The 15361-nt window shown below is 32.5% G+C and overlaps 1 protein-coding gene across 1 annotated transcript; it reads right to left on the reverse strand.

Moving 5' to 3' along the window:
- Positions 1–3813: 3813 nt before the first annotated feature.
- LOC131042977 (MLP-like protein 423) lies at positions 3814–5805 on the reverse strand. The gene is made up of 2 exons (XM_057976328.2): positions 5449–5805; positions 3814–4400 (listed from the first exon to the last, which is right to left on the reverse strand). Exons 1-2 carry the CDS (start codon positions 5627–5629, stop codon positions 4105–4107), a joined length of 477 nt encoding a protein of 158 aa, XP_057832311.1. The 5' UTR covers positions 5630–5805; the 3' UTR covers positions 3814–4104.
- Between the last annotated feature and the right edge of the window lie 9556 nt (positions 5806–15361).

The raw sequence follows: 15361 nt of genomic DNA on the forward strand, positions 1-15361 counted from the left end.
CTTGATTATAAATACAACTTTCAAGAAACTGATTTCTAGATCTTTGATTTGCATCCATGCTTGTCAATAATGGTCAATTAAAAACAATATAATATGAATCTAAAACTAGTAGAACAATAACCATATATACTAGAAGAAACATAATTGAACTAATCTACATTAAAATACAAATAAATGTTCAATAAATTACAAATATTGTAAGAGTGAAAACCTTACCTATTATAAATTAAAAAATGACATAGATTTGTTCTAAAATTGAATAACTTCTAATATTTGTTTCTTTCTATTGGTTTTCTTTTATTTTTTTCCCATTTATTTTTCTGTCTGAGTGGTCAATCACTTTTCCAAGAACTACCACTATCTTTAACTTTTCGTTATCCAACATTCCTTGATATACACAAACTAGGGCATATTTCATATCAAGAATGACCTAGCCTCTTCATGTCACTTAGAATCGTAGATTGATTCAATTACCCAAAACGCTAAATGATGATTGCACATGCTTTTGGTAACTAAAAGTAACGAGTCTGAATTCTTGTTGGGTCATTTTCCACCAACGCTTAGGTTCAAAACTCTTCATTTGCTTTGTTCGGCCACTAGTTGAAATCATGATGAAATTTCGACAGTGGACAAATTATTTTTGATAAAATGTCTAAAGAAAAAATAATAACAATCAAAATATGTATAACACGGCCCATATTATAGCTGGAAGTAAGAAAGAATTCAATTTGGACAAGAATAAAGCTAAGCTTCTATAGAGAACCACATCATCAAGATTGCCCTTTGCTATTGCGTTGATCCAGTTGATTCTAAATTCATTATTGTATAAAATGAAACAATGAAGCTGCAAAAATTATTTATGAACTTTATATTTAAGAGACTCACTGATCTGAATTATTTTGTCAATTCAGAGGACAATACCTCAAGTAGAATTGGTGGTATTGTAAACACATAGTAAATCATAAAAAAAAAATTATTTCATTGAAAATATGTAAGAACCATACAATTTTTGGCAAACTCTGTGAAAGAGAGTTGTATGCCCTTGAATCTATCCAATTTGGGCAAACTCTATGAAAGAGAGTTGTATGAGATTTGTATGCTCGGAATCCATCCAATTTGGGAAAACTCTGTGAAAGAGAGTTCTATGCCCGAAATCCACCCAATTTGGGCAAACTCTGTGAAAGAGAGTTGTATGCCCGATCTCATACAAGTTAGGAAATCTTGTGAAGGAGATGTATGCCTGTGGACTTCATGAGAGCTGATACAAATTGGCTAACTCGATAGAAAAGATGCATGTCATAGCTTTGCAAACTCGTCCTAAGAGTTGTATGCCTATAACTCTGTAACTCTATAACTCTCCAACTCTCTGCAATTGGATTCGAATTGAGCTTATTTATAAACTTTCAAAGAAGCCGAACAACCACTACATTTATGTCCTTTTGGGAAACTAAAGAGAATCCAATGTTGAAAGGTTATTACATTTATATAAAGACAAAATTGATTAAATATTAAATATTTCATTTAATTGAATACTTTGACTTATTTCTGATCATTTGTCCCCTCTTGAAAGGCAATGGGCCCCATTACTTGATCATCTTCCAAATAAAATTTTGATTGCATTGTTGTTTGGTGCTTCGTGGGTCTTGTTCAAGTTGAACTCAAACTTTTCACTCTCAAATTCCCACCTTCTTGACTAGAAATTCTTGCATCTGATTGCGAGGCCATAGGAAACACTTCGTGTTCCAGTGCAATTGAACCTAAATTTATGTCCTCAAATTCATCTTCGAGAAAGCACAGTGCATAGTTGACTTGGACTGTTTATATTGCAACCGGGATTATCTCCCAGCCATAATAATGGTTTTGTGATAAAAGAGTAAATAAAATATAACAATGGATAGTGGAGTTATTGAGAGGGCTCACGGTTCTGCTTCCACCCCTTCTTTCTTTGCTTGCTTACTTTTATTGAGTCCATGGAGAGCTTATCCTACACTTCTTCCCGATCCACTGTAGCAGCAAGAGCCTAGTCAACTTGAGGCATAGCAGCTACTGGTTCCTTGGTGGATGTTGCAATAGCTTCTTCATTTCCTTCTGCTGAAGACGAAGACAAGGAAGAGTTTGGCATGGTGGGAACATTACGAGCATCACCCATTTTCTCTCCTACTTCGGCAAGGGGTGAGAGGAAATCAAATCGCATGGAGGAGCTGTCGCACAACATAGGAGAACGCTAATTGTCTGACACCTCTTTCAAACCTGACTTAACGGTTTCCATTTGCATGGTTCAAATTTGTAAAGAATCTCAAATGTCATTGAATAAGAGAGCAAAGTGGAAAAGAGAGAGAAGGTAAATCGCCTTAGAGGTATGGGCAACGTCTACTTAGGGTCATACTGTCAACCATCCAAGAAATATATGACGCATATAGTCCAATCACAAAGGCTGCAAACTGAACCAACTTATGGCAATAATTTTCTCTCCCCCAAAATATTGAAACACCACTGGAATACTTATCAACATAAAATAGAGCACTTTTTGTAGATGCACTTGAAACGATCGAACATGGCTTTGATACCACTGATCTGAATTATTTTGTCAATTCACAGGACAATACCCAGAGCAGAATTGGTGGTATTGTAAACACATAATAAATCATATTAAAATTTTTATTTCATTGAAAATATGTAAGAGCCATACAATTTTTGGCCAACTCTGTGAAAGAGAGTTGTATGCCCGGAATCCATCCAACTTGGGCAAACTCTGTGAAAGGGAGTTGTATGTCTAAGCCCATACAAGTTAGGCAATGTTGTGAAAGAGATGTATGTCTATGGACTTCATGAGAGTTGATACAAATTGGCTAACTCGACAGACGAGATGCATGTCATAGCTTTGCAAACTTGTCCTAAGAGTTGTATGCCTATAACTCTGTAACTCTATAACTCTCCAACTCTCTGCAATTGGATTCGAATTGAGCTTATTTATAAGCTTTCAAAGAAGCTGAACTGCCACCACATTTATGTCCTTATGGGAAATTGAAGAGACAATCCAATGTTGAAAGGTTATTACAATTATATAAAGACAAAAAATGATTAAATATTAAATATTTCATTTAATTGAATACTCTGACTTATTTCTGATCACTCGCACTATTAAAATAAAACCAAATGCTGATGAAAATGAAATCTGTGATGCTACTGAAGTGGCTTAAACGTTGTTGATGAAGCAAAACCATGTTATTACAGCACTGAGTTTGTATTGCGGCTGATCATTGCAAAAGATACACTAGCTATCTCTAATGATACCTAAGTTAACTCAAGTTTTATTTAACCTTCAATTGCCTAAAATAAGTCATTTCACCATGAATGTTCACTACAATCCCATACATTGGCCTAGATTATTTAAGAAGAACCAAGCATAATCAACTTGCTAAAAATATTGTAGAGAGTTAATCCTTTCAGAAATGCATGCAATAAAATATAGAAAATTAGTCCCCAATTTTTTTTGAGTAATTTTCGATTCAGCGATCAAAGGCACCAAAATGGGCTTACATATATTGCACTTGCTTCTTATCAAATGATTCTTCGACATTCAAAACTAAGTAAAACTAATTCACGAGAAACCCTCTTATATTATTTATTCCTATCAGAATTAGGTGTAGTGACTATTAGACACAGTCTGATCATTTCCGTTGTTTTCATATATAGATATTATATATTGTAAGCTCTAAATCTCTTCAAAACATCAAATGATACTAAACCAACATTTAATATGTTCTATATAAATAATAAATAATAATAATGCAAAATTATATAGATCACGAGGAAACTAATAGCTGAACACTCATACCTTAATAAAGCATTCAACAAATCACAGAGTACACCATCAAAGCTGATTCAAAACACAAAGCCATACAAGACCTTTCTTTCACACAGAACAGATCACCATTGCTGATATAAAATATCAAGCCAATGGAGATCATGGATAAAAAAGGCTTTATAGAGGCTCAAACAAATACTTCTTAAATCTAACCCTTTATCATCACATAATACCACTAATCAATTATTTAGGTGTAGGATCAATCAGCAATAGGGACATATATAGTAACAGCTATGCTAAGCCACCGGAAGTGGGTTGGAGAGCAGATATTCTTCCAAGACCTTGAAGGTGTGTACAGCAGTTTCCTTGGCATTCTCTGGGTGTGCAACCTCACCTTCATGGGCCGGCTCATACTCAATAATCCATTTCACAATGCAAGTGGCTGAAGTGGCTCCGGGGCTTACCTTCAATGTCAGCTTGTATGTCTTGTACTTATTCATTATCTGTCCATTGAGCACGGTGTGAGTGGCAGTCATTTTCGCCTCATCCAGGGATTCTATTTTTTCCAATTTGTAAGTTGCCAACTGAAACCCTGTCAAAATATCCAACAAAACAAGCATGTCAAGAGCATACGAAAGATTTGCTTCCCACAACTAGTAATCACATGTTTTACTTGAAACGTTAAAGGATTTAGAGGTTGTCACTGTCAATTCTATGTTAGAAAACAGAAATCTCCTTTTTGTTTAAATTTTGTGATCTTTAAAAAAATCATATTTAAATGTACAAATTTGTTGAGTCAAGAGGGCTTGTGAATATAGTTGTGTGGAGATACTAAAAATAACAAGTACAAAAAATTTGCAAAGAAGAACAATAGCACATAACACATAGATTTAGGTGGAAAAACCTAGTAAAAATATACTAGTAAAAAACCACGGGCAAATTTTGTCTTTAGTATTGATTCTGAGGAATTACAGAGTTACAACAATCTCCAAAACTGTACATCAAAACATGACTTCAAGCAGCCTAGAACAACCGAGTTGCAGAGTCCTACTTGAAGACAACTTACTAAATATAGTAAGTATGACTCGCACAATTGCATGTAAATCACATGTCAAAATTACTATTTATAGAAAGTTTAATAACAAAGCTTTGTATTTATAATAAGATAGCCATGATGACTCAACCACTGCAAGAGTTTGAACCTTGGTGGTGGCTTCACCAACAAAGTTTTTTAACCCGAACACTACATGTCCCAAGAAAAGTGTAATTATTTTAAAAACATTCTCAGCTTATTTTAATAATTTTTTAATTTATAATATCTAGAATACAATTTAATAGATATTGTTAAAAAAACAGTGAGTAGACATAATCACATTCAAAAGTTTTAATATAACAAACAGAGCATAAAAATATAAATATGATAAATTTTAGACGAACTGGATCTGTGATATAGCCTGTGTTAAACTAATATTTAAAAATCACCTCAATATAAGATCATGAATATGACCGAAAACATCATTGTAAAAAATGCTTACATGATTTACTCAAAAGGATATCAAAATATAACAAATAGAAATTTGAAAAACGAAAAGTGGAAAGTTATAAATGACAAAGGACTTCAACGGTTCGGTTTCATATACCTTCTCCATATTTAATGAGTCTAACACTTCCAGGGCTGATGCCATCTCCCTCAAGTACATCAATGCTTTTGAAGTGATTGGGCATCAGCTTGGGAAAAATATCTGCACAATTCTCAAAGGCCTTCCATATTTGGTTTGCAGGAACATTCAACTCAGCCTCCCAACTCACAGTATGTGCCATCTCTCTTCTTCACTGAAGTCTACAATAATAACAAAAGCATAGGATGCGGTTCACCTGGGACTTAAACTGCCTTATAAAGCTATGAAGTCTACTAATAGGGCTATGAAGTATTCACGCTCTCCAGCATAATTTTTGCTTTAATAATTCATCATAAAGCTGTTTGAATATGACATTTATGGCACAACATTGCAGGATTGAATGGCTGTTGGGGGAAAACATACAAAAGGTGATCGTATTTGAGTTAAATAATAAACAAAGCAACGCATATGTACTGCAATTTGGAACGCAAAAGCATTTTGGCAATGGAAATTTAGAGAAAAACTTTTGACTACGAGTCCCCTCTATCCTCTTTACAACTGTCCCGTGGTCCTCTACACGTTCAGACTGATGGGCTATTATAAATCAATAGATTTTTGTGTACGAAACAGATCAAGATTGACAGATCTTTAGATATAATCAATCCTCCAATTGATTATCCATTTGACAGTACCTGTTCAGCTCTTGCTCACCACGTGATTTGCAGCTTATGTATCCTACACAATTCAGAGACGTGACTGCTCGTGTAAGCTTTCTGTGGGACCAGCTCAGCGCTCATAAGGATTTTCTATATGTTTGATAGAACATCTATGTCAAGGTCTTGAGGTTTTAATATGACCATACATCTGCCTTGATTATATGTCTTTATTATCTTCCATGATCATAGCTGTTTCCGCCCATTCCTTCATTATCATAAAGGCGCACATACGGCATCTGCATAGTTAATTAACAGGGAATAATGTGAACTCTATTCTTAGATGACTTTATGCCACACGATTTGAAGGTATAATAGCCAGATAAGATGGATGGATTTTAAGAGGACGGAATGAAAGATGCGTTGAGGATTCACTTCATAACATGGTCATTAAAAGGAAGGGAAACCAAAGTGTATGAGAGATCAATTTACGATTTAAAAAATTTTTAATTTTAATTAATAAATTTTAGTTGGTATTATATTGTACTGTTTGTTTATATTAGATAAAAGTGTTTCAGGATTGAACTGTGCTTGTTTTGATATTTTATTTTTATTTTTATCTATCTTAGGAAACCTATGGTAGATCATTAAATGTGATTCAGAGTGTTGATCGAAAATCAGGAACAATTATGTCAAGAAGTAATATTATTTAGTTTAATATTTTTTCTTATTTCACTTTAATAAAATCATATGTACAAACAAATACATCTTTACATCATAATTATAATAACTTATTTTTTAAATAATATTGAATCAATGTAAATATAAGAATGAGGCTACTTATAAGTAGCTGAAAGAAAAGTAAGGCTCTCAAATGGACAACACAGATACAGAATGATTGAGAGATAGATATAAATCATTTGGAAAATTGACAAATATCTTTATGAGTAGAAAAATTAAAATTTCCACAATCCATGAAATTCTGATAATTATTTTTCTAGATTCAACTATGTAGATTTTTTTATGCCAACATTTCGAATCAAATTCTATGATCCATCATCAAGGAATGGAAGCATGAGAAGAGAGAAGTGTTGATAGATAATAGAGTTCTTTGAAATGTTGACTTGAAAACATCTACATAGTTTAGTCAAATAATAATAAAAATAGCTTGATTTTGATTAAGATTGTTCATAGTCTATTATTAGAAATCTTGCTCTTTGATTTGTTGAAATCTATTTATGACATCCACAATCCTATTGCTTAGAACCTAGAGCTGCAATAAATGGAAGTGAGCTAAAGAATGATGTTAAGATTAAAGCCATAGAATATATTTGCCGATAACAATTACTAAAAAAACACAACATTACATCTCATTTTTCAAATGTTCTTTAAAACAACTTGTTTAATAGAATCAACAATCATGTAATTATGCATAACAAAAACCACAAATACCCTCTTTCAAGTTTAATTCATGACCAAAAATGGCTAAAAAGTTCATAAAAACAGCAATCAAGGCTTCTTAGCATGAGTGCAATCCCAAAAAATGTGCTTCATGTTTTCAACACAAGGACAAAAAGGACAAGCAGTTAACTAAATAAAATTGCATTTAAATCTATCCATTAAAGGTAGCTTGCATTTTCTATACTAGCACTTAAGTATCGAAATTTGTTTTGGTTTCTATATTTGTGAACTTATTTTTGTCCAAAATTTGATGCTAAATCTACACTTCCATTTAACATTTAGATGATGTGTATGAGTTTAGTGAGGTAAAATACACTAGTAAACCTCTTTTAATAGGAAAAAAATATTACGAGTATAAGACAACAATTCCCAATCCTTAAAAAGTTGCAATCTATAGGAGTGAAATCTTTCATAGAAAGCTTAATAGAGTCTAATGATTTCTAAAAGATTAAAATGTTTATAATTTTTGCTCAACCCATAATTCCCTTTCATTGCCTACTACTATTATCTAGCATATCAGATGTATAGAAATGTCAAATTTAAAGAATTTCAATCAAGACATTTTTTATTACAATTAGTTTGTTTCTATATAGTTGTTTTTTAGTAAAAACTAGAAAATTTGTTGGAATCAAAGATTCGAGGGAATTTAAATTAATGATAGTGAAAGAGAGAAATGCAAATGTTTGTAATATATTATTTGAAGATGCAAGAAGGATATATATACATAAAGAAGATGCACAATTCACATAATCATACAGTAGTTGTAATAGCACCACCGTGTAACTACACCACTACTAAAATTGTAATACAAACATTAACCATTATGCCAACATTCACCCCCTTATTGCATTGATCATAGAAATATAAATTCACCTTGCCCTAGGGAACCCTCATTATGACTTACACAATAAAAAATGCTAGTTACATAATATGAATACACATCTTTAGAAGATCTTCTCTTGAAGAAGCAAACTTTGAACCAAGAAAGGCTCCATCAAGTTGTCTCTTGACCCTCAGAAAGGTGTAGCTCTAAGTTGTGTTCTTAATCTCTCAGTCCCAAACTCTTGAATCACAAAGTCTTGAATTATTCAACAACAATTCCTAAGAGATACAACAAATCTCTATCAATGTCTAATGACCACAAAAGGGTATAATTCTCGATCATATACTCTAAAGATCAATTGACAACAATCCATATTGAACTCGCAACTGGATTAATTCCTTGTCAATACTGCTAATGTTGATGATAATCCTAACCTCCCCCCACCCAACCATCCTTCCTTTGCTAATACCAAGCCGTTAAGTTCTATTGCGGTCCTTACTAAAATTGTGAATGACCTGCATGTTGATATGCAAAGAAAGGATGATCTGCTAAAGTGGCTATTTTGGTAGATGAATGTTGCAATTAAATTATTATTTTTTTGCTGGAGGTGGTGGCAGAGGAAGAAGCCAAGTCTAATGCCTGGGCAGATGATTTAGATGAAGACAGAGTGTGGAAAACTACCAATCACCTTGTTGGCTTCATGAGGTAGTGGGATAAGGTGGGTGGAAAGATTAATGATATGGACAACAAGCTCAAAATGGCAGGGACCAAAGTCAAGTTGGAGGAGGTTAAGAAATCCGAGGCCCTCAAAAAGAAAATAGAGGATGTTAATCTTTCCTACAGGAATGCAGCTAATATACACAATGTCTCTCTATAGGTTATATAGGTCGAGATGGAGAGGAAAAGGGTGAAGAAATGAAAACACTTTGAGGCCTTGGCTATGGGCTCAGGCCCCACAACATATTTGGTTGAAGCCACCTTTGATTCCACATTAGTCTCCTCTAGCTCTGGAATCGGTTTGAGCAAAAGGGTGTCTTTTTCTAATAAAGTGTTAAGTTTGTGCTAGTATTGGCAGCAAAAATGTTCCCCCATGTAGTAGGACAGTTCTTTGTGTTTGTATTGGGTTGTTGTTCTTTCTTTTTGTGGGTTTTGGTTTCTTTTTATTTTGTTGGTTTTCTAGTTTAGTTGTTGGCTTTTGGGTTGCCCTGCTAGGATTTTGTTGTGTTTTAGTGGGGGATTTTCTTATTGGTTGTGCATTCCTCATGGGCTCTTGATGCCACCTTGCGAATATGTAACATTATGACCTATCCCACTTTTATTAATCAAAATAATTCATATTGAGCACAATACCAAACCTCAAACCTGTCTCTGAAATATAACCTTCACAACACACATATTCTTCAAATTTGTCAAAATTAGCAAAGAAGACAAAAAGAAACAAGAAAGACAAAAAATAAAAAATCTTCTCATGCAAAAAATATCATCTCAAAGAAAGAAGATAACTTGAGATGATGAAAATCCTCCATCCTTTGAGTCCAACAACCTCTGAGTTTTAAAATTTTATAGTACTAATGAACAATTTGTAGTAGTTAATGAACCATTGACACTAGGAGAAGAGTCATTAATAATACATTCATCATATGTGGAATCTTCATCCTCAACTCAAGCAACATTCCCTTCATCAGATTGTTCTTTTACTTTACCCTTAGCATATCACTAACCCGAGTTCTACAATCCCAATTTGTGTGACCCTTTTTCTTTCAATAAAAACACTTGATTCTCTCCGATCTTCTATAATGACTTCTTGAATAAAGCCCCTTTTCTTGAGAATCTGACCTTTTGTAGTTTCTTCTTGAATATAGTGCTTTCTCTTGAGGATCATCTTCTGATTCTTCTTTTATTCTCTTATCTTCTACTAGAAGAACCGAAATCACAACTTCTAGAGTTTGTGAAGGTATTTGACTAAGTGTGAAAACAACATTGGTGTATTTTGAAGAAAAGCTATTTAACAATATGACCTTATCATTATCATCATCATCTACATGAGCCTTAACTTCTACAAGTTGTCTAATGAGAGATCTCAAATTACTTGTATGGTTTGACGTTGTGATCCCATCTTCCATTTTGAACCTAAACAACTAAAGTTTTAGAGAGAATTTTGCATTGACTACTTTGCCTCCAAATAATTTATTCAAATTATCCTAGATTTCATTTGAAGATTTACCTAAATCTATGTGATGGAATTAAGTGTCAAAAGAGAGACCAACAATAACCATTTCTTTATCATCTACGTTGTTCTATTCTAATAGCTTGATTGCATCTATAGGTGGTTTCTCCTATCCACTTACTATATCCCATAAAATTTTATTCATGAAATGCATTTTAATTTTCATTCTCCAAATATGAAAATTAAATCAAGAATACTTGTTTAATAGAATTTCCATTTTAACAAATTAATATCAACCTTATCTCTCCAAAATATGATAAAATATTCAACCACTTTTATTTCATTCTCTATGGTTTTCCCTTTTGTAACATCAATATTTTTCCACCTTCATAAATAACCAAGATAACATCACTCTCTATTCTAAGATGGTACCATAAGTAGGATCACTTCTTTCAAGAATGGGGTATTAAGAAAACATCGAAGTTACACATTTCTTAAATTTTGTAAGATTATTATGTGTTGATTGCATGCTTCCATATCAAATCATAGAATGGTGAAAACTTGATTATTGAAGGCATGATTCTTCCCATCCTTGCTAGTGCCTTCAAAAGATTTATGTTAAGAGGCATATCAAAGCACAAAAATGAATCATTTATACCACCAGACTATTGCCATGCGTAAATTCCCCGTCGCACTGTGAACTCTCAAGAAGATTCTCAGTGAATCAACAAATGACAAAATAGTAATGAATCAACACTTGAAAACCATTCACAAACTTGTGCTCACATATAAAACCAAAGATGCAAGATCCAATAGATTGGGGGTTATTAAACTGGTGCAAAAAGGAGGCACCAATAATCTTCATGTATTGGATCAGATGCACCAACAATCTTCATGCACTGGATCTACCCCATCATGCAAAGAATGAAGAAAACATCTAAGAAAAATGGAATGTGTCAACAAGAATATGCTCTTCACATCATAGTCTTATTTATTCGAATGTATTTTCTTAATTCTTGAATATATTGAACTTATGTGTTCACATCATATATACAACAACTATTATGTTACATATTTAGTGCATAGATATTTTAGACTTAAAAAAAATCAATCAAGAGATTGTTGATGATCCATCTTCTTTAGATATTTTTGTCTTAAATGAGAAATATGTGTTGTGATTGGAGGCCCATGGACATTTTCTTTTCATAATCAAGAAAAATGTGAAGGCATTTTTGAATAATATATAATATTAAACTATTATAAAATTTACATCAATCTATAACACTATAAAGAAATATTTACTCTAAAATACTTAAAAAGCTAAGAAATTTTCTTTTGATTAAGGCAAGTAGGGAAAGGGCCCTCAACTGGAATAGTTTATTACATAGAGAAACAAAAATGAAACTAAGCAACTTGAAGATCAAGCCAACAACGAGATCTAAAAGCGAACTATAATGATTACATATAAAAGGAGTAATGTCCAAAAGTAGTAGAGTTTAGAATATAACATTTTAACAAACAACATATAACATAGATAAAGTATACAGAAAACCAAATTAAATAGAACACATTGGACTCTAGTAGATTGAGTCCGAGTCTTTAACCATTTTTTTTAGCACTACTTCCCTTTATAGTGGCTACAACAGTCTTCTTATTTTTTTGTTTGTTCTTCTTCTTTGTCCTTCCAAACCTTCTTCTTTGATAATTTCTCATTTCAGGAGAACACACTCCTATCACCATCGTTTGTATAAGGGAATTATTGCTCCTTACAATTTTTCCATAAACCTCTATAGGGAAGTAATTTTATGAACGTTTCTCATGCAACCCATATATTCTTGTGAATTTTTTTAATTATCAATCCTAACATTGATATCTTCCATATCAACTAAGATAACTTGCTAGCTCTATTCCTTTCTCATCATCTCTTTGTGTTTTACTTTATGCTTCCTTTGTAAGTGTATCCTTATTTAGATGTTCTTGTGTGAGCTGGTAGGATTCTAATGTTTTTAACATTTTCTTCTCTCAACTTAGCATCATCTTATCCATTGTATATCTTTCTCTCGATTGCTTTCTCTATTTTATCATTTACTATGAGTGTAAGTTCATACTATTTCTGAAATTTTAAATTTAGTATCATAAATTGTATCCCTTTATAATTGCACACTCTTGGATCCCTAATTTTCTATACTTTATCCCAAACCATTTTAAGTCTATTTGTGCCTTATGTTAACCTATAATTTAGCTTTACAACGTATGACATAATCGTATTCATATACTAATTTTTAGAGTGGGTCCTATATTTTGGACCCCAACACATTTTCACTCCTTTTGCTGGTCCATTTTTATGTAGATCAAGCACACCTAAAACCATATTCCATCTAAAAGGGACCCAATTCAAATTTGAGTGAGTATTGGCCTTTAAAATTAGATACAATTTTAATCTTTTCATTCAATCATTCGTTGTTGCTATACAATTTAAAATACCTTGTGAACCCTATATAAAGCACATATTTTATCATTCATAAGAACTAAGACATTTAATTAACATTCAAATGATCTAGAAAGCATTATAGGTTTGAGCATATTGAGAAATAGACTATAACAATCTACATTCAAGTATGATTTCATGATTTGTGATTTATATGTATCATGTTATTGCATTGATATATTGAGTAAATCTCTAATGAGAATTCCATCACCATCTTTATGTGAAAATCTATGAGATGGTTTAATATATTTTTCATTGTTCATCCTCTTTCTTTCCTCGGATAAACTCTCTAATAATATCTTTTATGGAGGTGGGAACACCAACAAAAAGTTTGACTTAGGAAAGTCCTCATATAATACAACCATTCTTCCTTATTTTTGTGTGTCTAGGTTCAAATATGATAGTAGAGAATGTTATAGGAGAACAAATAGACAATGGTAGGTATTTCTGCATTTGAAACAAGTAGAAAAACTTAGACTAGGGTTCCCAACACATGCCTCTAACTATTTTCTTCTAAATTTTAGAAATATGGACCTATAGGACCTCCTGACTATGAATCTACACCTTTTTATTTGTATAGACACCCTCGAACGAGGGTTCCCAACACACTAGTCTATCACTTTTAGGCTTAGTTTGTAGTCTCGGGTTCCTTCCTATATCTCATATATAGATCTAACCAATTGTGTTTTTTTTTCTATAATTTACTATTATTATTTGGTGTAGGAGCACTGACTTGGCATTTTTGGTCTAAGTCTAGTTTAAGAGTTTTAGGGATTTTTTATTTATTTTTGGTTTGAATAAAGGTCCATGATAACTATTTTGTATTTATTTCTAATATTTTTCTTGTAGGATCTATTTTGGAATATAAAGATGCTCAATCGGTTGTAATTGGAACACCAACAGTCATGGTATGACTGTTGGTGTCTATAATTTGGTCTATATATTCCTTGAAAGCTATGAGGTAGTTTGTTGTTGATTGTTACATTGCTGAAAGAAGACTGAAGGAAGAAGGAATAAATACTTTTCATTTTCTACTTCTCTACTTAGTGTCTTCTGAATTTCTTTTCTATTTATTTTGCTTGGCATGTAGGGTATCATTCTGTAGAAGTATTTTTTATTATATTAGTGATGATATGATTTAATTTGTTCTTGCATTTGTCTGAAGCTTGGGTAGTAAGGAAGATAGAAGCTCCTATCATTTTTGTGATTGGAAGTGTTTGAACCCAAGTGGTTTGTGAGGTTGAGAGTCTAATATGTGAATGTCCACCATTCCACCTTGTTGTAAGATATAACTAGGTGGAATGGGTAATGTCAAGGTAGGTTTTATGACTGTTTTGTGTCCTACAACAGAGGATGGAGAGGGGTTTGTCTCTCTTCAAAACCAAACCTAGCATCTTCATGTGCTAGGTAAAGGAAGATTACTTCTAACAGTTAAGTCAGAAGACCCTATGAGAAAAGTTAGGTGTATGGTAAGAGATAGTTTTCCACCTTCTGTTACACCATTATTGAACACCATAATTTTCATATTATTAAACCTGGAAATCAAACAGACACTTCCAAATATCATATTCATTACAACAAAGGAATATAAATCTCATTTATTAGGTCTCCTATTATTTTTCTTTCAATGGTAAGAAATAAAATTTCAGCTCTTAGATTGCATACATGGGCTTATATCTTATTTCCATACATATAAGAACCCAACACTAAATTGATTTATTTGGAGTTTTCCATGTCACACAAAGGACTATATTTAGATCAAAAAATCTACATGCAACAATTGAATGGCCTAAACCTAGGACTATGAATGGAGTTTAAAGATTCTATGGTTTAGCTAGATTTTATTTAAAAAAATTTCAAAATTTTAAAGGGATATGCGCACCCATAACTAAAATCATAAGGGGATACAAAAGGGAATTTAAGTGGAAGGTAGAAAAAACTAATATTTTTTAGCTCTTGAAGAAGAATATCACTAAGGCACTAGTATTGGAATTAATCATTTCTTTAAATTGTTTAAAGTGAGTTGTGATGCAAGTGAGATGAATATTAGAGAATATGTCAACCAAGAGAATAAGCCTACTACATATTTTATTTAAAAGCATAATAATGCCAATGGAGGTATCTCATTTATGATAAATAATTTTTTATGATAGTGCAAACATTAAAGAAGTGTTATTATTTTCTTTCTAAGGAGATTTTTCTTTACCTATATCATCATGCTTTTCTATTTATCAATGTCAAACTAAGCTTAACCAATTACACATGAGGTGAAATAATTACTACAAGGCAAGACTACTGTTCTCAAGCATTGAAGTGTAAGTTCAAATAAAGTAGAAGATGCA

Source organism: Cryptomeria japonica, chromosome 5 (assembly GCF_030272615.1).
Source record: "Cryptomeria japonica chromosome 5, Sugi_1.0, whole genome shotgun sequence".
Taxonomy (NCBI): Eukaryota; Viridiplantae; Streptophyta; class Pinopsida; order Cupressales; family Cupressaceae; genus Cryptomeria; species Cryptomeria japonica.

Bases quoted from the DNA above. Each gene is read 5' to 3' on its own strand.
- LOC131042977 (XM_057976328.2), bottom strand. From the start codon at position 5,629: ATGGCACATACTGTGAGTTGGGAGGCTGAGTTGAATGTTCCTGCAAAC. The intron at 4,401-5,448 runs GTATATGAAACC...ATATTTTGACAG, and splicing joins ACTCATTAAATATGGAGAAG to GGTTTCAGTTGGCAACTTAC.